Below are 23376 nucleotides of genomic sequence, written 5' to 3'. Positions count from 1 at the left end.
GTAATGGCTCCTGTGTCCTCCTCTCATACCTGTAGTAATGGCTCCTGTGTCCTCCTCTCATACCTGTAGTAATACCTGTAGTAATGGCTCCTCTGTCTCCCACTTGTTACCTGTAGTAATGGCTCCTGTGTCCTCCTCTCATTACCTGTAGTAATGGCTCTGTCCTCCACTCATTACCTGTAGTAATGGCTCTGTCCTCCACTCATTACCTGTAGTAATGGCTCCTGTGTCCTCCACTCATTACCTGTAGTAATACCTGTAGTAATGGCTCCTCTGTCTCCCACTTGTTACCTGTAGTAATGGCTCCTGTGTCCTCCTCTCATACCTGTAGTAATGGCTCTGTCCTCCACACATTACCTGTAGTAATGGCTCTGTCCTCCACTCATTACCTGTAGTAATGGCTCCTGTGTCCTCCACTCATTACCTGTAGTAATACCTGTAGTAATGGCTCCTCTGTCTCCCACTTGTTACCTGTAGTAATGGCTCCTGTGTCCTCCTCTCATACCTGTAGTAATGGCTCCTGTGTCCTCCTCTCATACCTGTAGTAATGGCTCCTGTGTCCCTCTCTCATACCTGTAGTAATGGCTCCTGTATCCTCCTCTCATACCTGTAGTAATGGCTCCTGTGTCCTCCTCTCATACCTGTAGTAATGGCTCTGTCCTCCACTCATTACCTGTAGTAATGGCTCTGTCCTCCACTCATTACCTGTAGTAATGGCTCTGTCCTCCACTCATTACCTGTAGTAATGGCTCCTGTGTCCTCCTCTCATACCTGTAGTAATACCTGTAGTAATGGCTCCTCTGTCTCCCACTTGTTACCTGTAGTAATGGCTCCTGTGTCCTCCTCTCATACCTGTAGTAATGGCTCCTGTGTCCTCCTCTCATACCTGTAGTAATGGCTCCTGTGTCCTCCTCTCATACCTGTAGTAATACCTGTAGTAATGGCTCCTCTGTCTCCCACTTGTTACCTGTAGTAATGGCTCCTGTGTCCTCCTCTCATTACCTGTAGTAATGGCTCTGTCCTCCACTCATTACCTGTAGTAATGGCTCTGTCCTCCACTCATTACCTGTAGTAATGGCTCCTGTGTCCTCCTCTCATTACCCGTAGTAATGGCTCCTGTGTCCTCCTCTCATTACCCGTAGTAATGGCTCCTGTGTCCTCCTCTCATTACCCGTAGTAATGGCTCCTGTGTCCTCCTCTCATTACCCGTAGTAATGGCTCCTGTGTCCTCCTCTCATACCTGTAGTAATGGCTCCTGTGTCCTCCTCTCATACCTGTAGTAATGGCTCCTGTGTCCTCCTCTCATACCTGTAGTAATACCTGTAGTAATGGCTCCTCTGTCTCCCACTTGTTACCTGTAGTAATGGCTCCTGTGTCCTCCTCTCATTACCTGTAGTAATGGCTCCTCTGTCCTCCTCTCATTACCTGTAGTAATGGCTCTGTCCTCCACTCATTACCTGTAGTAATGGCTCTGTCCTCCACTCATTACCTGTAGTAATGGCTCTGTCCTCCACTCATTACCTGTAGTAATGGCTCCTGTGTCCTCCTCTCATACCTGTAGTAATGGCTCCTGTGTCCTCCTCTCATACCTGTAGTAATACCTGTAGTAATGGCTCCTCTGTCTCCCACTTGTTACCTGTAGTAATGGCTCCTGTGTCCTCCTCTCATTACCCGTAGTAATGGCTCCTGTGTCCTCCTCTCATACCTGTAGTAATGGCTCCTGTGTCCCTCTCTCATACCTGTAGTAATGGCTCCTGTATCCTCCTCTCATACCTGTAGTAATGGCTCCTGTGTTCTCCTCTAATACCTGTAGTAATGGCTCTGTCCTCCACTCATTACCTGTAGTAATGGCTCTGTCCTCCACTCATTACCTGTAGTAATGGCTCTGTCCTCCACTCATTACCTGTAGTAATGGCTCCTGTGTCCTCCTCTCATACCTGTAGTAATACATGTAGTAATGGCTCCTCTGTCTCCCACTTGTTACCTGTAGTAATGGCTCCTGTGTCCTCCTCTCATTACCTGTAGTAATGGCTCCTGTGTCCTTCTCTCATACCTGTAGTAATGGCTCCTGTGTCCTCCTCACATACCTGTAGTAATGGCTCCTGTGTCCTCCTCACATACCTGTAGTAATACCTGTAGTAATGGCTCCTCTGTCTCCCACTTGTTACCTGTAGTAATGGCTCCTCTGTCTCCCACTTGTTACCTGTAGTAATGGCTCCTGTGTCCTCCTCTCATTACCTGTAGTAATGGCTCCTGTGTCCTCCTCTCATTACCTGTAGTAATGGCTCCTGTGTCCTCCTCTCATACCTGTAGTAATGGCTCCTGTGTCCTCCACTCATTACCTGTAGTAATGGCTCCTGTGTCCTCCTCTCATACCTGTAGTAATACCTGTAGTAATGGCTCCTCTGTCTCCCACTTGTTACCTGTAGTAATGGCTCCTGTGTCCTCCTCTCATTACCTGTAGTAATGGCTCCTCTGTCTCCCACTTGTTACCTGTAGTAATGGCTCCTCTGTCTCCCACTTGTTACCTGTAGTAATGGCTCTGTCCTCCTCTCATTACCTGTAGTAATGGCTCCTGTGTCCTCCTCTCATTACCTGTAGTAATGGCTCTGTCCTCCTCTCATTACCTGTAGTAATGGCTCTGTCCTCCTCTCATTACCTGTAGTAATGGCTCCTCTGTCTCCCACTTGTTACCTGTAGTAATGGCTCCTCTGTCTCCCACTTGTTACCTGTAGTAATGGCTCCTCTGTCCCCCACTTGTTACCTGTAGTAATGGCTCCTCTGTCTCCCACTTGTTACCTGTAGTAATGGCTCCTCTGTCTCCCACTTGTTACCTGTAGTAATGGCTCCTGTGTCCTCCTCTCATTACCTGTAGTAATGGCTATGTCCTCCTCTCATTACCTGTAGTAATGGCTCCTCTGTCTCCCATTTGTTACCTGTAGTAATGGCTCCTGTGTCCTCCTCTCATTACCTGTAGTAATGGCTCTGTCCTCCTCTCATTACCTGTAGTAATGGCTCCTCTGTCTCCCACTTGTTACCTGTAGTAATGGCTCCTCTGTCTCCCACTTGTTACCTGTAGTAATGGCTCCTCTGTCTCCCACTTGTTACCTGTAGTAATGGCTCCTGTGTCCTCCTCTCATTACCTGTAGTAATGGCTCCTGTGTCCTCCTCTCATTACCTGTAGTAATGGCTCTGTCCTCCTCTCATTACATGTAGTAATGGCTCCTCTGTCTCCCACTTGTTACCTGTAGTAATGGCTCCTCTGTCCCCCACTTGTTACCTGTAGTAATGGCTCCTCTGTCTCCCACTTGTTACCTGTAGTAATGGCTCCTCTGTCTCCCACTTGTTACCTGTAGTAATGGCTCCTCTGTCTCCCACTTGTTACCTGTAGTAATGGCTCCTGTGTCCTCCTCTCATTACCTGTAGTAATGGCTCCTGTGTCCTCCTCTCATTACCTGTAGTAATGGCTCCTGTGTCCTCCTCTCATTACCTGTAGTAATGGCTCTGTCCTCCTCTCATTACCTGTAGTAATGGCTCTGTCCTCCTCTCATTACCTGTAGTAATGGCTCTGTCCTCCTCTCATTACCTGTAGTAATGGCTATGTCCTCCTCTCATTACCTGTAGTAATGGCTCCTCTGTCTCCCACTTGTTACCTGTAGTAATGGCTCCTGTGTCCTCCTCTCATTACCTGTAGTAATGGCTCTGTCCTCCTCTCATTACCTGTAGTAATGGCTCCTCTGTCTCCCACTTGTTACCTGTAGTAATGGCTCCTCTGTCTCCCACTTGTTACCTGTAGTAATGGCTCCTCTGTCTCCCACTTGTTACCTGTAGTAATGGCTCCTCTGTCTCCCACTTATTACCTGTAGTAATGGCTCCTCTGTCTCCCACTTGTTACCTGTAGTAATGGCTCCTGTGTCCTCCTCTCATTACCTGTAGTAATGGCTCCTGTGTCCTCCTCTCATTACCTGTAGTAATGGCTCCTCTGTCTCCCACTTGTTACCTGTAGTAATGGCTCCTCTGTCTCCCACTTGTTACCTGTAGTAATGGCTCCTCTGTCCCCCACTTGTTACCTGTAGTAATGGCTCCTCTGTCTCCCACTTGTTACCTGTAGTAATGGCTCCTCTGTCTCCCACTTGTTACCTGTAGTAATGGCTCCTCTGTCTCCCACTTGTTACCTGTAGTAATGGCTCCTCTGTCTCCCACTTGTTACCTGTAGTAATGGCTCCTGTGTCCTCCTCTCATTACCTGTAGTAATGGCTCCTCTGTCTCCCACTTGTTACCTGTAGTAATGGATCCTCTGTCTCCCACTTGTTACCTGTAGTAATGGCTCCTGTGTCCTCCTCTCATTACCTGTAGTAATGGCTCTGTCCTCCTCTCATTACCTGTAGTAATTAATGGCTCCTCTGTCTCCCACTTGTTACCTGTAGTAATGGGTCCTCTGTATTCCAAACGTGTGGAAGTTTGTTCAATAAAAGTCTAATTTTGCAACACAAACATTGTGACTGGAGTCTACAACTTGGATATATCATTCAGATTAGTGTGCAGCAGAAATCCTTTCTCTAATTACAGAAAACATTTGACCTCCTTCATTGCTAACAAAGGATATATATATATATATATATATATATATATATTTATATATAACAAAGTATTGAGATAAACTTTTGTTATTGACCAAATTGACCACCCTAACTTATAAATAAATTCTTTAAAAATCAGGATGATCAGATGTGATTTTCTGGATTTGTCAATTAAAGGTCTCTCTTATTTTTTTAAGTGGATGAACTTACACAATTGGTGGCTGAAATTCTATTTTAAGTAGGAATCGTGTAAAATGTTTCAGTTTTACAGAGGGCATCAATGTTGTAACTTGACAAATGTGATAAAATGTCACATATCTGTAAATATGTGTATAGATGATTTTTTTATTTTCTAAATACTGGAAAAAGGAGCAGGTTATGACCATTTTCACAGTTAATAAATGTGTCCAACAGCAAAAGGGACAAGAGAAAAATGCATCAGATTGAAGCAGCAAATACTTTTAGCAACTACCTTTCTGTACAATTTCCTTTAGACCCGTCCAATGAGTTGGTGGAGGAGCTTAGATCATTGTCTGCAAACAACCCAGGTACAGAATGTGACCTCTTCTTTAAGTTGATTAGGGTACAAAATAGAGACACAAGAGATAAGAAGATGTCGGTTTATCATTTGTGTATACACAGGTTATAAAGCAAAACAGAAAATAGAATTAAAAATATCCCTGTTTTGATGTGAAAACATTACCAGGGATATTTTGATATTCTGTATGCTGTCACTATCATTAAAAAGACAAGGTTAGGCTTTAAAGTGTAACTCCGATTTCATATCATATAATTTTTACAAAATTACCATATGCAATTCCCCTTTTAAAAATAATCAGAATGAAGCCTAAAGAATTTAATAAGTAGTAGCAACCAGCAGTGAAGTAGTTACATGAAGTGCATAGTCTGCGCTGTGTGAGCACTAAGGGTTAACAGCTTCCTGCTGTGTCAGGTGGGGGAGGGTTACTTTAGAGAAGTCTGAATGTGTCACTGAAAACTTATCCTCAACACAGGTCAACCGTCGGATCTGTAGGCTTTTCAACTGGGAACAAGCACCAATCGGCTATTTTAGGAAACCTCCAGTGGCAGAAATTATACACAGGATGGGGCTAAAGGCTGATGGCTCCATCCACTATATAGCGCTCAAGCAAGGGTAATCCTGCTAAGCCACCATTTTCCTAAATAGGAACTGAGCAGCAGTACATTGGCAATGGCCACTATACAGTCAATAGACCCATCTGCTTCCAGCTCTCTTGTTCGCCTGTTATTACTTTTATCCTTGCCCCAGAAGCTGCAACTCACCTCATGTAAACTTGGCAGTGACTGATAGGTAGTATTTATAGCTTGCCCTCTGTCAACAGCTGGGCCAGAACTTCTTCGGACTGATGGTGCTAGAGAGATACAAACTGTCTACTATAAGTGTAGTTTTTATAAAAATACACAGACTCTAAAGTCTCCCTTGCTAACAAGTTTACTATTGGTTGGAAAGGAAACATAATATTCAAACTTTAAAATGTGCACCAATTCAGACTGAATAAAACTTAGAGATGCATACAAAAGGTAACCAACCTGTGCTCTAAGAAGTGAGTTTTAACACTTTCTTCTCTATTCCTGGCTATAGTATTCAATTAGTACCGTCTACCTACAGAACAGCTTATCAGTCTCTGTTCAGCACGTAAGAGATGTGCAGAGCAGAAATTGGTAAACTGTTCTGTTAGAAGATAATGCTTATAGAATACTGTGGCCACACAGAGTCCAGTAGGATTAAACCTCACTAGTCATAGCTGTACAAACATAAGGAAAGTTGCAGGCTGCCCTGAATGCAGCACTAAGCCATGAATATAGACACTATACAGGCTTAAATACAGGATTTCATTCCCAAGAGAGAGTTACTGCGTTACCAAGATGAAACTTTGCATTTTTCACACTAAACACAATTTTCTTTTAATAATGTGTACTAGAAAAATGTTCACAACATTACTTCTAACACAATATTATAAAATTATCTCAAACCACAATTACGCTTGAATGCCCCTTTTAAATAAGCGACTGGTGGGGGCCACAGCATCTGGTCTGACACTTTGCAAAGCAGTTCTAAAATTGGTTACAATGAACTATTACTGGGGTTACTTTTCAATACAAATCACTATTTGACCCAATAACAAGTATTAAATACTAGTCATGTGAATTTACTCATCTCACCAGGTATGCAGATTTCTTCTTGGGACTGTTTTAGCCGCCGTCTTTCTCTTGCTGATAAAGGCCGATGATCCTTCATATAGGTATATAGAGACACAGTTTACTACAATGCACACACCTCACACTGGATAATTACCACAATCCATGAAGTACCTGGGATAGCGGATTGCTGGGATTTGAATGGCTGCCGGATTCTGCTGAGCCACTGAGCGATTTTGGAGCTGGATGCTGTTGTGTGGCAGGACGAGAAGGCAAAGGCCTTGGACAAATCACAGGATGCTGGAAACACAATAATAGACTATCATTTATTTCTTATTACATATACTGTACATATATATTACTGCATTAATACAATTTTTTCCCACTAGCTATCATAATCTGTATCCATCTTTAACTTCAAGCCATATTTTTATACAAGTCCTATTTGCACATGCTCAGGCAGTGTCACATTTGAAACAAACATTGAACAGTGGCACAAAGAAACACAATTCTGTTGTCTTATTAAAGAGAACAATTCCTCCTTTAATATAATATAATTTGTGTTTTTAGGGATAAAAAACAGAGATATACATTGTTAAAGGCACAGTGAAAAATGAGATTTTTTTTAAAATACAGATCTAAGTTTGACTTTAACGGTGGATATCTCTGGTTCTGTTTCACCTAGAAATAGAATCATGAAATTATATTAGATATGACCATTTGGAGTGAACCACACTCCAGGCTATGAAGTCAGAACGCAGAAAGGTACTCTGCAAAAGTACTGCTTATTTTAAAAAAAGTAGAACACAACTGCAAAAATTGACCTGGACACTCAGGCACCAATGGTCCTTGGTCACAAAGGGGGGTTAAGCAACCAAAATATAAGGAGCAATGACATATGAAAAAACCACGGTCCCTATTAGGCACAGATCTATTGTAACTAAAAGTTTCAGTGATAAGTTGTAACATGATATGAGGGGTTTACAGACTACGATGTGACTATGTATTATTATTATTATTAAGATGATTAAGATCATTAACTTAAAAAAAACTATTCCCATAGTCTCTTCACAGTCTTCACCTGTTCAGACTGTGAGGACCTGTCTTCTTGCATTCTGTGTCTCCGATGTCTGGATAAAGATGGCTCAGATACAGAATTATGGGGCTGTATTTCAGGTTTTGCCACAAGTCCATCCTGAAAGAAGACAATTAATTTATAAGTAATGTTACTGTACATTTGTTACTATTTAATATATATATATTTTAAAGGGCTCACTAACATACAAAAAAGTATACTAGTGAGAGCAGAGCCCCCTTATTTTGCTAACCAATGGTGATCTTGCCCTGTGAAGACTACTATTTATACAATCTGCAGCCACCTTCCAATATAGCACAGTTAATAGTTAACATAGAAAAGTGCTAGTTATACATACAGGTTCTGCAACAGCTACAAACGGCTCTAGTAGTTTTTCTGTAGAATCCAAAGATTCCTACAATGAGAGAAAACAAGAAATCGGCATGTCTATAATAGTATTGGTTAACATTTTACCACAGGTCATTAATATGAGCTCTGAGCTTTGATTGGTTACTAAAGGCAATGAGCATAAGACAGCTTATGTGTGAGGTAATATGGATAGGGATAAAGACCGAGTGAGAGACAGGCAGGCAGGGAGAGTAAGAGAGATTCAGGAAGGGTGAGTGAGTGAGAGACAGACAGGGAGAGATAGATGCATAGATATATATAAAATATTTTGTTGTTAACCTATTCTATTCTATTATAGCTAAGAGCAGTTATTTTCTATCCTGGGAAATGTCGGGATTTACAGCTAGTACTAATAAAAAAAGAGAAGTTATTAAGTCATTAGGATGACATATGATGAGTGATCAGGTTAATTTTTACTGGCATACACAGTGGGGCAATGTTTGTGTACCCCGGACATTAGACTATAGTAGATAAATGTATATAACAAAGAAAATTCCTTAAAGAGGAGTATTCCAACTCCATTCTAACACAAACTAAGCTAAAATGCTACTTATATATTAGGAGGTGTAGAAGCATGAATGTAATGACGTGAGCTGTATATACACTACCTGCTTCACCAGATGGTCTCCTTTGTTGATGGACTGTAAGAGTTTCATGGTGTCTTCTTCATCCTCTATACAAGGAGAGGCCGGAGGCAAAATGTTATTTTCCATGTTGTAGTTTACTGCTGAATGTGCTTTGCCTCTCGTGTCCTGCTCTTTTGGACAGTTTGGTGTCATTTTTCCTGGTGCGTCCCTGCGATCGCTCTGAGGCTCCGGTATCGGGTGTTCCTCGCGCTGCTCTCTATTGTCATCGGTCAGGACACTGATATCCACTTTACTGAGCGTGGAAATAGAAGCTGCTGCATTGTTCACGTGCGGGAGGTCAGAGGCATCTGGAGGAATATTAGCTGCTTTCGTCTTTACTGGGCTTTTTCCTTTACTCTGTGTAGCAAAATGATAGTTTTTGCATTACATATAATCGTCTTATACACCAGAAAATACGGTATATAGTTACACTGGTCTAATTTGTTAAAACCTGAATAGACAAAGTATTTACATAGATTTACTGTTGAAATCATTGGTTTCCATACACCTTTCTCATTTTAGTTCAATTACGATTACCAAAATAGCTTATATTTGCCAAATACCAGAATAATGGGAAAGTGCCCCAGGTATCTGGAGTCTACCCAGCTGTACAGGACTATAACTCATGGGTAATGCCAACCTTCTACAAAGTTTAGTATCCATTTCCATTGTCTGGGATTTCAAGAGAATCTGTCAGCAAATTATTATTTACTAAAAAAATATATCTTCATTGTGCAAAAGTAGTAATAAAAAAAATTTAAATATACAGTAAAACTTAAAAATGTGCACCTGAGTAATTCAGCCACTGTGATTTCTTTTTTTAAGGGAGTCTACCAGATTTTACCATACAAAGCTGGAGGCAGTCTTAGGTACTGTCCCTGGAGATCTATGTAACTTTGTGTGTGTGTGTTGTTAGCATCGATAGGATTGTGAAAAAAGCATTTATATTCCAGGTTTGTGGCAGTATTTTGTGCACTATGGGGCACTGTTGTGTGAGACTTCACAGTCCTTTACCTCTGCTTTGTGTAAGATCTGTAGCAGGCTGCTAGTTAGATATAACAGCAGAGATGGAGCTGGGGAGCCCTTTAAATGTAAAGATCAAAGAGCAATGTGCGGAGACTCTGCCAGTGCTCAGAGTCCAGCTACAATCTGGAATATAAATGCTTTTTTTCCCACAGTCCTGCTGTTACGAACAACCCATACAACATTATTACACATATACACATATCTACAGGTCTAATACCTAATACTGTCACTGATCACTTGTTCAAGCTAACCTGTAAAAGTAAATAAAAAAAGTAAAAAACATTAATTAAACACACTTTTGAATAAAAAGAATTAATTAAATAAAGTTAAAGTCCCCTAAACACAAACATTCCCTATACACATCTAATAAAGTGAAAAAACCTGAAAATCACCAAAATACCCCACATATTCGGTATCGCCGCGTCCGTAACAATCTCTGCAGTAAGTCAGAAACATTATTGGACCCATACGGTGAACGCCGTAAAAACAAAACGCAAAAAACTCGCCAAAAATCTAAATTTTCATAAAATCCCTTCACAAAAATGTTCCAAAAAGTGATAAAAAAAAAAGTTATGTGCACCAAAATGGTACCACTGAAAAGTACAACTCAACACGTAAAACAAATAAGCCCTAAACTAGCTCTTTCAACCAAAAAATATTAAAGTTATATATCCGAAAAGATGGCGATGCAAAAACAAATGAGATTTTCTTTATATTCGTTTTTTTCCTGTAAAATTGTAAAATATATAAAAAAACTATATAAATGAGGTATCACCGTAATCGTAGTGATCTATAGAATAAAAATATTATAGTATTTTTAGTGTACGGTGTACGGCCCCAAAATATACAAAAAAAAGAACCTAAAATTGACAATTTTCTTTTCCTCCATACATTAAAGAGTTAATAAAATCTCAGCAAAAAGCTACAGACCCACTAAAATGAAGTATTTGTAAAGTGCATCTCATGTCGCAAAAAATAAGCCCTTATATGTCCAAATAGCCCAAAAAAATAAAGATTGTATAGCCATTATAAAGTGACAACGCATAATCTGCTCTGAATGGCGCAGCTCCCCCCTCGATGCCCTGGCGTGTGCCCATACAGCAGGTTACCACCACATATGGGGTATTGTTATACACGGGAGAGATTGGGTATCAAATTTTGTGGAGCGTTTTGGTATTTAATCCACTGAGAATTTGTACATTTTATGAAAAACACATTAATTTAGTAAAAAAAAAAATTAATTTCAAAATTGCATCCGATTTTGTTTTAACCCCTGTAAACCAATTAAAGGGTTAACAAACTTCATAAAAGTTGTTTTACATACGTTGAGAGGTGTCGTTTCTATAATGGGTCCCTCAATAGCAGGATTTTGCTTTTTTTATGAAAATGTGAAAAAATCGCACCTAACGTTCAAAGCCCCCTAACATCTTACAAAAATTATAGTATGTATAAAAAACCACAGAGGTATAAAGTAGACATTTGGTGAATGTTAGTTATTACGTTTTCTGGTGTTATGACTCATGTTTGGAAAAAGTAGAACATTTTGAATTTCGAAAATTGAGAATTTTTCCAAATTTTCCCCAAATATGTGATTTTCTCATAAATAAATGCAAAACATACCACCAAAATTTTGTAACTAACATGAAGTACAATGTGTCATGAGAAAACAATTTCAAAATCACTTGGATATGTTAAAGCGTTCCGAAGTTATAATCACTTATAGTGAGCCGTGTCAGGAAGGTGAAAAGTGGCTTCGGCGTTAAGGGGTTAAATAGGTTTTGAAGTCAATATCTTCAATATAAAGAGTGACAGTTTAAAAAGGTTTTTTTCCCCCTTAATTTCAATGTGACTGTATATTTACCACTTTATGCTTTTTTCTGTCTCCTGGGGTACTTTCCACTTGGACTTCCTTCTCCTGCAAGTCATTACCTTTTGAGACACTGCTGTGATTGGAATCTACCACTTTCTTCCGCCGTTTGACTTGTTTCCTTCAAAAATGTGAAGAAAAAAAATTGAATTCTGATTTAATTTACATCAACATTCATCATATTCTTCTAACAGTCGAGAGATAGACTGAAAACTAAGGCTCAGTTCAGACTGCATCTTTTACATCTTTTAAAACAATGTAGCGGGAACCATTTAGATAACAAAGCAGTTTCCCTTTCTACCTATTGGGCTAATGTTCAGCAACAATCCCATGTATGACTGTATAGGATAGCATAGCGCACTGCGTTTTCATTTAACCCTCTACAAACAGGATAAGCCTGGAGGTGCTGTGCCATCTCAGAAAAAGTTCATGTTTAATATTATAACGTTATATGTATTTGTGAACATTGGTATAGAACCCCTTGATCACGATTACTTACAGCTTTGTGCTCTGTAAGAACATGGCGATATGCTGTTTGATGAATGGCTTTCGTAGTATCTGCTTTGCTGTCGGCCTCTTCTCGGGCTGTCGGCTAAGCATTGTTCCAATCAAATCCTTTAGATCATTGCTATAATCTTTAGGCATTGGAGGAAGCTGCAAGGTAAGACAAAAATAACATTAGGGTGCATAATGTTGTGGCGCTAACGCTTGAGTTTTTCAACGCATCGCAACAGCTGAGAAGAGAAGATTTACTTAATAACATCGCTATTAACAATGCGTTTACAAAATGCACTAACAGTGCTAACAGGCATGTGGTTAACGAATGTGTTATGTAAACGCAATGGGGGACATTTACATAAAGTGTCGGTGTCTGCACTGGCTTTGTTACCGACTTGCTCTCGGAAAGGAGATACACATTTAATATTGTGGAGCTGTGCACATACATTTCTGGCGTTGAGACCATTTTCTGTTCCTGGGACCAAAATCCGTCCCGAGCACCAGAAATGTGTCCAACAGTCGGATAACAGGTGGAGCGCTTCCCTGGAGTGGAGCAATGGCCACTGCATTAGTGGATCCCACAGCTCGTCCAGTTGGACAGGCAGCAGACATCCTGTGCAATATCACAGTTTTGTGGTCAAATGTTCATTTTTCCCTTGTGGGAGCAGCAATGTTATTAGCTGAAGAAAGCTTGCCCTTATGCTATAAGGGCTCTATGGGAACCTGCCCGCAACTAAATTTTTTCAAACAGCGGTGACAGGTTCCCTTTAAGTACATTTTTAAACATCAGTCAATATGGAACTACAAGTGGATCATCCCTGCACCTTTACACATAATTTAGTATCAGCTCTGTGCAAACAATAGATTATCCAGTATTGTAAATGTGAGTACTGCAGTGGAAGATACCTTCCCTTCGATGATCCGATATACTAAGGAGTTCATGTCCTTGGCGTTGAAGGCATGCTTTAGTGTCGCCATCTCATACACGCAGCATCCCAGGGCCCAAACATCGGACTGCAAGATCAAAGAGTTAAGGAGCTTTGGTTACTATTGTCTCAGGACTGTATCAACATGTACCCTGATCCTAAAATACTATGACCGTGGTGAGAGGTTAATAAAAATACTTAATACAGGTAAAATATTGTTTTATCACAAAAAAAGAAACATAGCCCAAATACACAAATTACCTTATAGTTGTATGGTTTATTGGAGAATAGCTCTGGACTCATGTAGTAAGGGGTCCCAATAAGAGTGCTGGCCATATCATACTGGCTTTCCAGGACTCGAGCAATCCCCAGGTCTCCTACTTTGATGATGTTAGATTTAGTCAGGAAGATATTCTGTGTTTTCAGGTCACGATGCATAATGTGCAAGTCATGTAAATACTGTGAAAAGAGGATATAATAATATCAATAGCATCAAATGATAAGACCACTGGGTTCAAGTCCCATCAAGGTCACCATCTGCAAAGAATCTGTTCTCTCCATGAGCAGTCAGACTCCCACCAATCAGATTGTTATCCTCTATCCTGTGGATAGGGGTTCATAATAAAAATTGGAATATTAAGAGACCTACAATAAAAAACTAATCAGGGCAATGCTAAAACAGACATATATAAGCCAATTTTGTATCCTTACATGTGCAACTGTTAGAGATACATCATGGTTTAAGATTTATAAGAAATTCTGCATCGCCCCTAACTAGTGAAGATGGGTTCTTTTAAGTCGTCCCGGCATGAGAACAGGGTAAGCCTGTCAGGGCCCAGTATGCAAATCAGTCATCAAGTCAAGATTTGGGGATTAACTCTGTCACTAAAGGGCCTAGATTCACATATACAATAGCAGTTATCATAATATATAGAAATTACCCCAAACCCCTCTTACTATACCTGTAAAGCCATGGCGATCTGTACAAACCACTCCACCACTTGGCTTTCTGGAAGAAGTTTACTCTTTTGCTCCTTAAGTTTGTGATACAAATCTCCCCCTTCGCAGAAGCCCATGACGATATAGAGGAGGCCATCTTCACCCTCCCAAGATTCCTTATATGCCACGATATTCGGATGTTTCAGCTGAGAGAGTAGCTGGGCTTCTTGTTCTGCTGCTTTCCTTTCTCTGCGAGGAGCGTTGCGGAGACTCAGCTTCTTTATCACATACTAAAGAAGAAGCAGAAAAATCCTTGTTTTAGATAAGGAAAAGACACAGAATAATTGTCCGGCACAGGGAGACTCCACTTTAAAGACCAGCGTATATCTCCACAATTTGGCCCCTTAAACCCGTACCCACTTGGTACCATTTTGTGAACATACAGAACCGCCTGGCCCTTTCCATTCACATCTATGGAGGTTCTGCGCAAGAGTGCTAGTAGTTTTTGGAATCCAGTTAGAAGGAATTGAGATCGAAAAATGCAGCAGCACCTCCCCATTTACAATGGCCACAGACTATTCTGGAGGCAGATAAGGTCTTTTAGGAAGGACTTACATCTATATTCTGCAAATATGCTTTATATGTCGAAGCTGAGAATACAATTTGAAAAAAAAGGTTAAGCAGCAATATAAAAAAACATAAATTATCATAAATTAAGATTTTGGACAGTATTTTTTGTCAAAATAAAATATAACCAGATCAAACCTTCCTAGACTGCTTTTCAACTGACCTATATACAGGTATACAGACGGTCCTCTACTTAAGGACACCCAATTTACAGTCGAACCCTAGTTAAAGATGGACCTCTCTGCCCCCTGTGACCTCTGGTGAAGCTCTCTGGATACATTACTATAGTACCAGACTGCAATGATCAGCTGTACGGTGTCTGTAATGAAGCTTTATTGATAATCATTGGTCCCATTACAGCAAAAAAATGTGAAACTCCAATTGTCACTGGTGCAAAAAAATTTTTTGTCTGGAACTACAATTATAAAATATACAGTTTCAACTTACATACAAATTCAACTTAAGAACAAACCTACGAGCCCCTATCTTGTATGTAACCCGGAGACAGCCTGTATATCTACTGTTTTAGAAATTACAAGTGACAACCATTGTGTCAGTGATATAAGTTACCAGCAACTGTCAAAGAGGCAGATGTAGTTGATCCGTCCGACTCCTTCACACAATAAGATACTCAATTATTTAGACACAATGGCAACTTCTTTGTTTGGGGACACTAAGGAGTGTTTATGTGCAATGCAATGGTAAATTGTATTAGAATTACAGATTCCCAGGGGATATCATGTTTACAAATATCCACAAAAACTGAATGCGGCAAAAAAGTATCTAAACATAATGCACATAATAATACAAACATCTTTTTCATATAACACTAAAACTATAACTTTTTTATATTCTCTTACAGCAGGGATGAACTCATCCCTCTTATATTTCAAATCAAGCCTTGCAGCATTACTGTGTCCATATGGGACGTACATACTGCAGATTATCTGATGTGGATTCTAACATGTTCATCCAGACGCTGCACAAAAAAAATCAATACTTTTATAAATGATTTGCTGAAGCTTTTGCCTCTGTAGATTTCTAAGCCAACAGATAAAACCCACAGTGTACTAATCCCTAAACCTTGATAGTCCTTTTTAGAAATGGAGGGAAGATAAAGAAAAGGGGGAATTTTAAGTAGGGCTAAGGAAAAGAATTCACTATAAGGCCGGCAGCACACGTGGCGGTTTGAACACATTTTAGGGCCGTTTTTAAGCAGTCCATTAAAATGTGTCCGTTTTTGGCCGGTTTTACCAATTATCTTAATTAAAACGGGTAAAAAATGCATGCGGTTTTTAACAGACTGCTTAAAAGCTGCCCAAAAACGGGTTCAAAACACCATGTGGCAGCACAAAATTTTCAAAATCTAATTGTCACAGGGACAAAAATATTTTGGAGTTACAATTATAAAATATACAGTTCTGACTTACATACAAATTCAGCTTAAGAACCTATCTTATGGGCCTACACAAATTGGGGTATTTTAAATAGAAGGGGCTATAAAAAAAAAAAATCAACATTAGTGTGGGCTACAGAAAGTGGGGATTAAAATGAAGAGTTATTATTTGGGTGGCCATGTTATAGGGCAGTATTGGCAAACCTTTTAGAGACCGGGTGCCCAAACTACAACCAAGACCCACTTATTTACCATCAAGTGCCAGCATGACAATTTAAACAGTAATCCCTGTTCTTCCACAACATTCAATCGTATCGGCTTCCGGAGGACTCCAATACAGTTGAAAGCAGGAGGGCAAATTCAGACATCCTTGTAGCTTCGCTCAGTACAGAAAGAATCATGGAGCCACCAAGGAGACCCAAAAGATAATCCGGCCCTGTTTACAAGTTGTCTGGGACTGCAGGAAGATTTGAGTCCTGTCTGGTGAACTCTGACCTGGAGTGACAGCCTGGGTGCCCATATTAAGGGCTCTGAGTGCCACCTCTGGCACCTGTGCCATAGGTTCCCCATCACTGCTATAGGGAGTCTGATTAGGGATTATATTGCCGCACAGGGTTAATACGATGCACTTATTACATGGCAAAGGGTCAGCATGTCAATATCTGCTATGGGTGAGACTCTGCAGCACAGTAATGCATGACAGATCTGCTTAGTGTGAACACATCCCTATATTATAACGCAACAGATGACTCCAATCTGATGCTGTGGAGTAACTCCAGCTCCCAGCATGTCCAGCAGGTGTCTGTATGCAGTGTATACCATGGGACAATATACCGGGTGTGTGACCCTTGCACCCTGTTTTCCACTGCAGCACTATCTGTTACCTGCTTGCCCTCCGCCCGGTGTGTGGCCAGGCTGACTTCTCCGTAGCTGCCCTTGCCCACGAGTCGCACGATCCCGTAATTGTCAAGTCCCGTCTGCAGCCCGTCCCCCTCCATCCCGGGTACGACTTATGGCATCCCCGTACAACCGCACAGCCACAACCACACAACAACTTCCGGCAGCGTCACGGTAACCAAGCAACCGGAGAGCGGAAACCGGAACACAGCAGCTAGAGCGGCAAGAACGTCATAGGTAAAGAACAAGAGAACGCAGCGACACCTGCAGGACAATAGTAGCAGTGCTGGATCAAAGAGCACTGCTCTATACATTGTACAATTCTCAGAGATGCCGTAATACCAGTCTAATAAGTTCTATAGTAGAGATATTAATTTAGAGCAATTATCATGTAAATAATATGTGTAACATTACTACAGGAGAGTTCAGACGAATCGCTATAGAAGGCACTCAAACAAGTTTTGCCACGAGCAATTCCCTGGACCAAATTAGGAAGTGACTTAAAAATAGTGGCAGTAAAAATATAGAACAATTGTTTAACAGTAAAATTACCTGCCACAATTTTTACCTTCTCCCCCTTCCGATAATGGCCCCTTGCCCTCCATTTCCTTCATATTTTGGCCTCCTGTGCTACATTCCCTTCATATTGTGGCCTCCTGTCCTTCATCCTCCCCCATATTGTGGCCTCCTGTCCAGTGGCGTAACTTGAAGCTGATGGGCCCCAGTGCAAAGTCTGTGCCAGGCCCCAACTATAATGTATGGTTTGTAGTACTAGTCTTCTCATATGGCAAAGTGAGACCTTATGGGCCCCCTAAGCTTCTTGGGCCCGGGTGCGACCGCACCCTCTGCACCCCCTCAAGTTACGCCCCTGCTCCTTTCCTCCATCCTCCCTCATATTGTGGCCCCTGTCCTTCATCCTACCTCATATTGTGGCCTCCTGTCCTCCACCCCCCTCATGATGTGGCCTCCCTAGTCCATCATATTGTGGCCTCCCTATTCCCGCAATATCGTGGCCTCCCTCCTCCATCCTCTTTATATTGTGGCCCCCTCTTTCTCCCTCAATTTTATTTATCTCCCCCTCACTAAAATACAATACGTTCTGTATTACTACCTCCTCTTCATATTGTGGCCCCTCTCTTCCCTTCTGATTGTGGCCCCCTGCCCTCCATTCCCTTCATATTGTGGCCTCCCACCCTCCATTCCCTTCATATTGTGGCCTTCTGTCCTCCATTCCCTATATATTTTGGCTTCCTGCTGTCCTCCATCCTCCCACATATTGTGGCCTCCTGTCCTCCACCCTCCCTCATATTATGACCTCTTGTCCTCCACCCCCTCATGCTGTGGCCTCCTGTCCTCCACCCCCCTCATAATGTGGCCTCCCTCCTCCATCATATTGTGGCTTCCTTCCTCCATCATATTGTGGCCTCCAGCTCCCTCATATTGTGGCCCTCTGTCCTCCTCACACCCCAAATAATGTGGCTTCCCTCTCCCATCATATTGTGGCCTCCCTCCTCAATCTTCTCTCATATGGTGGCCTCCCTGCTCTTCATATTGTGAGCTCCTGTCTTCCTTCATATTGTGGCCTACATCCTCTGCATATTGTGGTCCCTGTCCTCCATCCTGCCTTACAGATTTACTTACCCGGTCCATTCGCGATCCAGGGGCGCGTTCTCTGCGCTGGATTCGGGTCCGGCCGGGATTTATTAAGGCAGTTCCTCCGACGTCCACCAGGTGGCTGCTGCGCTGAAAAGCATCGGAACGCACTGGAGTTCACCGAGCCGGGCTGAGTGAAGGTAAGTGCAAGCTCCGCAACAGATTTTTTAAATGCGGTGGTTTTTCCGAATCCGTCGGGTTTTCGTTCGGCCATGCCCCCCGATTTCCGTCGCGTGCATGCCAGCGCCGATGCGCCACAATCCGATCGCGTGCGCCAAAATCCAGGGGCAATTCATGGGAAATCGGCGCAAATCGGAAATATTCGGGTAACACGTCGGGAAACCGCGAATCGGGCCCTTAGTAAATGACCCCCATTATCTCTGATATATACTCGCCTATAAGCCAGGGAACCTAATTTTACCACAAAAGACTGGGAAAACGTATTGACTCAAGTATAAGCCTAGGGTGGGAAATGCAGCTGCTACTCTCTAATAAAATGTCCAGAGAGCCCCAGTAATATAATTTACATCAGAGTGCCCCCATTAATATAATGCCCAGAAAAAGTTTTGCTGAAAAACCCGGCTCCTATTCAAGTATATTTGGCACATGTTTTTTTCTTTATAAAATTTTACTGCATGCTCTATCTTTTTGCAGAGTAAGGCGCGGATCGGTGCCACAAGTACCGTCGCCGGGTCACCATTGCCGTCTATGGGGACGTATATGCGGCAGGAACCCCATACAGCTTCAGTTGGCCCAGCCTCTTTTACCACCTCCCAAGTCACAAGGCCACCTGCCTCTCTGCAAAGGGAGAATGCCTAACAACCAGCAGCTCCACAGTCACCATCACCAAGCTCATCCGATCAGCGGAACTTCACTTTCTTTTGATCAAAGTTCTGCATTCCCAGAATGCCAATATAAAATCTTTTATTTCCGCATTCTTGGAAAATCAATTTCACATCTTTCATTTCCACATTTCCGAAGCATCATTTTCAAATCTCACATTTCTACATTCCTGGAAAGTCAATTTCGAGTTTTTCAATTCTGCATTCCCAGAACGTCAGATGTAAATAGGAGGGTCTGAACGCCGAGAGCACCTTTATCCGCAGTGATAAGAAGGGTGTGTGGTTTTACCATTGCTTCTTTAATCCTCTATGCCAGTGATGGCGAACCTATGGCACTGGTGCCAGAGGTGGCACTCAGAGCCCTTTCTGTGGGCACTTAGACTACCAACCTAGGACAGAGTTCACCAAACAGGACCAAATCCATTAAATCTTCCTGTAGTCCTAGGCAACTTATGAGATGCTGCGCTCGGCACTATTTTACAACAACACTTCATTGACTGTTTGGAACTGCTTGAAAAGTGAGAAGGTGTTAAAAGAAGTGCATTACCTTTGTGGTCCTCCTGCTGGATCCACCATTCTTCCTAAACAGAGACCCTGGAGAGAAGCTACAATGAGAGTCTGAATTTGCCCACCTTCTTTCAACTGTATTGGTGGCTTCAGGGGGCCGATACAATTAAAAGATGTGGAAGAACAGGTAACAATAAGTTACTGCTTAATATGGCACATTGGCACATCAGGGTAAATAAGTGGGTTTTGGTTGTAGTTTGGGCACTCGGTCTCTAAAAGGTTCGCCGTCACTGCTCTATGCAAATAACTGGCATTAGACACCCAGAGCACCTTTAATTTTTTTTATCATTTTTTTCAATTATTTCTTTGTTTATTTTTTTAATTTTATGTTAATATTACAAGTACTTTACATAACCCATTGTGAGCAGGACAACTGCCATGTTATTCCCACACATTTTTTGCCCTCTAGCCCTTATTAGCCCCATTTTACAGCTTTTTAGGTGTTAAAATTTGTGTCCCCTTTGACATTTCGAACCCCCGCATCTCTATCAGTGTGAAATAAAGTTCAAACTAAGACATGCTGTACATGTCATGTGATTGGTCACACGGTCTGTTAAAAACAGTTGTTGGCACTGATCCCTTAAAAATGATTACATTTAGTGCAGCAATGTTCTAATGCAGGTGGTGCACGGCCCATTTTCTAGGTCCTTACGAAACCCTAGTCCAGCCCTGGAGGCATATGTTAGTTAGGTGAATAGTAACATCATGAATGAGGGATTGGATGGACGTTAAAAGCGTTGTCTGAGATATAAAGAACAAAAATCTCATAAAATCACAATCTTTTATGCAAATGTTTATAATGAGTGTGTTACAACTATAAAAATAGGTAGTTGCAGACTGTAGTGCACATACCATTTTGGGATCAATGATCTCAGTGACAGTTTATGAACTTTTTAGTAAAAGGTCAAACAGCAAAGGTTAAACAGTATATAACTGTTTGCGCAAGTTAAAAACAAATCTGGAAAAAGGACCAATTCCCAGGAAAACTTTAAAGGAATTGTCTAAGAAAAATGCCTAAGATACTCATTAATTCCCTCACCACTGCTACTCCATTGGTCCTGGCCAGACCCATAGGGCTGACCTTACATACATACTTACATGATCGCTGAAGCCAGTCACAGTTATATATATTACAATATAATAATATATAAACAGACTTTCTGCAAAGGAATGCATTCATTTATCAATGCTATTAGTGTGGGTGAAAGTGGGGGACTGCTGATATTAGCTATAAAAGTGTCAAGATCAGGGGTAGTGGACCCACTGGACACTGGATGTAAGCTGACACCTGGGAGCGGAGTCTAAGTGGCACCAGTTTTCACCAGAGCCTGCCGCAAAGTGGGTTTGACTTGCTGGGGCGTGGTACCACCAGATCGCTCCACAGGCGCCACTTTGCTCGCGGTGGTGGCCAAGGTGAGGTATACAGTGATGAGGTAGAATCGTGGTCGGGAACAGGTCGCACAGGATCAAAGTCAATGGCAGAGCGGAAGGTCAGGGCTGGCAGCGGATGAGCGTAGTCAGGAACAGAATCAAGGTCACAATGGGAAATAAGGAGACAAACGCACTTAGTAAGGAACATAGCTTTCGACTGAAGACACTAAAAGGGGCTGGCAATTTGTCAGGGTAGGCGGCCGGCCTGTGCGTTTCCAGACGCCTCCATGATTCCTGAGCGTTTCCAGATGCCTCTGAGTTTCCTGAGCGTTTCCAGATGCCTCCGTGTTCCCGTGTTCCAGTGGTGTTCCCGTGTTCCTGTGACAGTCCTGTAATCCTGTGGCGGTCCTGTAATCCTGTGGCGGGCCGGTTATCCTGTGGCGGTCCGGTTATCATGTGGTCTCCCGAGGTCCTGCCATCCCGAGGTCCTGCCTTCCCTTTGTCCCTACCTTGGCTGCCACTGCAGGCCTAGTCGCACCCGTGGAGCGACCTGGTGGCTCCCCGCCGCAGCAAGTCCATCCCGCTTTGCGGCGGGCTCTGGTGAAGACCAGGAGTCCACTTAGACTCCGCTCCCGGCTTGTGGCTAGCATCTTTATCCCCCGCGGTGGTCCAGGGAGTCCACAGACTTTAGTCCCAAGGGACTATTCCCATAGACTGTGACAATAATGAAGACCTGTGCTCCTCAAAAGGAGTGGTCTGCTCTTTCTCCAGACCTAAATCCCATTGAAAACCTTTGACATCAGCTGAGTCACCATATAGATACTTTTAACTCTGTACCCCAGAACCTCAATGACCTGAGGGCTACCCTTCAAGAAGAGTGGGATGCCACCTCAGCAAACAATGGGGCAACTTGTGAACAGCATGAGAAGCCATTGTCAAGCTGTAATTGATGTCTCTTACTATTTCAGAGTGTTGAAATATCAGCTGTAACATTACATAGTATATACTCTCTCTATATTTTTGGAATCAATGACCTCAGTTCATGGACTGTTCAGCAGAAATGCAAAGAACAAAGGATAAGTACAATTGCACATTTTGAAAAAAAAATGGTCTGAATGGAGATTTTTATATACTGTTGTATTTAGAAAGAGTAACAAAGTTACTATATATAGATGTTATGGTTCAAGAAAAATGCAGATCCTTCAAGTTCAATCTATAATCCTACAGTATTGATTCAGAGGAAGACAAAAATCTATCATGAACAGATGTCAAGCAGATACTTAAGTAAAAACACCCTTCCTCAGTCCAAAAATGTTCAGTCCCAAAAAATTAAGTTCCCTTAAAGGACATCTACCACCATTTTCTCAGTGGTAGACTGTCCCATATGCCACCCTTGTTACATTATGCTCACGATGGAGCCTCTTTGCACTTCCTCCGGGGCCTCCCGTGGTATGGAGAAAATAAACTTTTATATCTATATTCAAATGAGCGGGAGACGTTTGGGCCCTCATTCAAATGCACCGCTCCCAGCTACCTGCACGGTCAGGCAGCCGGTGACGTCATCCAGCACTCTTCTGTCGCAATATCTTCTGTCTTGCGCAGCTCACAGGTATCCTGTGGGGCTGCGCTCTCACGGACGAGATCCTGAGCGCCTCCTGCTCATTTCAATAGATATCAAAGTTTATATTCTCCATACCACGGGGGCCCCAGAGGAAGCGCAAAGAGGCTCCATGGTAAGGTAACGAGGGTGGAATATGGGACAGTCTACCACCGAGAAAATGGTGGTAGATGTCCTTTAATTGTGGCATTTACACTTTCAGGAAATATAGACCTTTCCATCTGTCACCCTCTTTCCATAAGATATGGTAAAGGATGTGCTGATTGTCAGTCTGTTTATGTT

General features: G+C 42.1%; 1 protein-coding gene across 5 annotated transcripts in view; it reads right to left on the bottom strand.

The window, feature by feature from the left end:
- The window catches only part of NEK4 (NIMA related kinase 4), a 29862-nt gene extending 12597 nt beyond the window's left edge, over nucleotides 1-17265 (bottom strand). The window contains exons 1-13 of one of the 5 annotated variants that reach the window (XM_072127254.1): nucleotides 17031-17265; nucleotides 14147-14413; nucleotides 13446-13643; nucleotides 13165-13272; nucleotides 12260-12414; nucleotides 11755-11881; nucleotides 8850-9224; nucleotides 8192-8248; nucleotides 7840-7953; nucleotides 6933-7058; nucleotides 6783-6852; nucleotides 5883-5986; nucleotides 5053-5147 (exon numbers count right to left, since the gene is read on the bottom strand). In XM_072127254.1, the coding sequence (XP_071983355.1) occupies nucleotides 5053-5147; nucleotides 5883-5986; nucleotides 6783-6852; nucleotides 6933-7058; nucleotides 7840-7953; nucleotides 8192-8248; nucleotides 8850-9224; nucleotides 11755-11881; nucleotides 12260-12414; nucleotides 13165-13272; nucleotides 13446-13643; nucleotides 14147-14413; nucleotides 17031-17144 (1910 nt within the window). In that variant the 5' untranslated portion in view covers nucleotides 17145-17265. The remainder of the gene's footprint in view (nucleotides 1-5052; nucleotides 5148-5882; nucleotides 5987-6782; nucleotides 6853-6932; nucleotides 7059-7839; nucleotides 7954-8191; nucleotides 8249-8849; nucleotides 9225-11754; nucleotides 11882-12259; nucleotides 12415-13164; nucleotides 13273-13445; nucleotides 13644-14146; nucleotides 14414-17030) is intronic. The other 4 variants (XM_072127250.1, XM_072127251.1, XM_072127253.1 and 1 more) reach the window with 4 other exon arrangements.
- Nucleotides 17266-23376: the final 6111 nt, after the last annotated feature.

Source organism: Engystomops pustulosus, chromosome 10, assembly GCF_040894005.1.
Source record: "Engystomops pustulosus chromosome 10, aEngPut4.maternal, whole genome shotgun sequence".
Taxonomy (NCBI): Eukaryota; Metazoa; Chordata; class Amphibia; order Anura; family Leptodactylidae; genus Engystomops; species Engystomops pustulosus.
The sequence above is the reverse complement of the archived record's forward strand: the minus strand, read 5'-3'. Positions and strand labels throughout refer to the sequence as shown.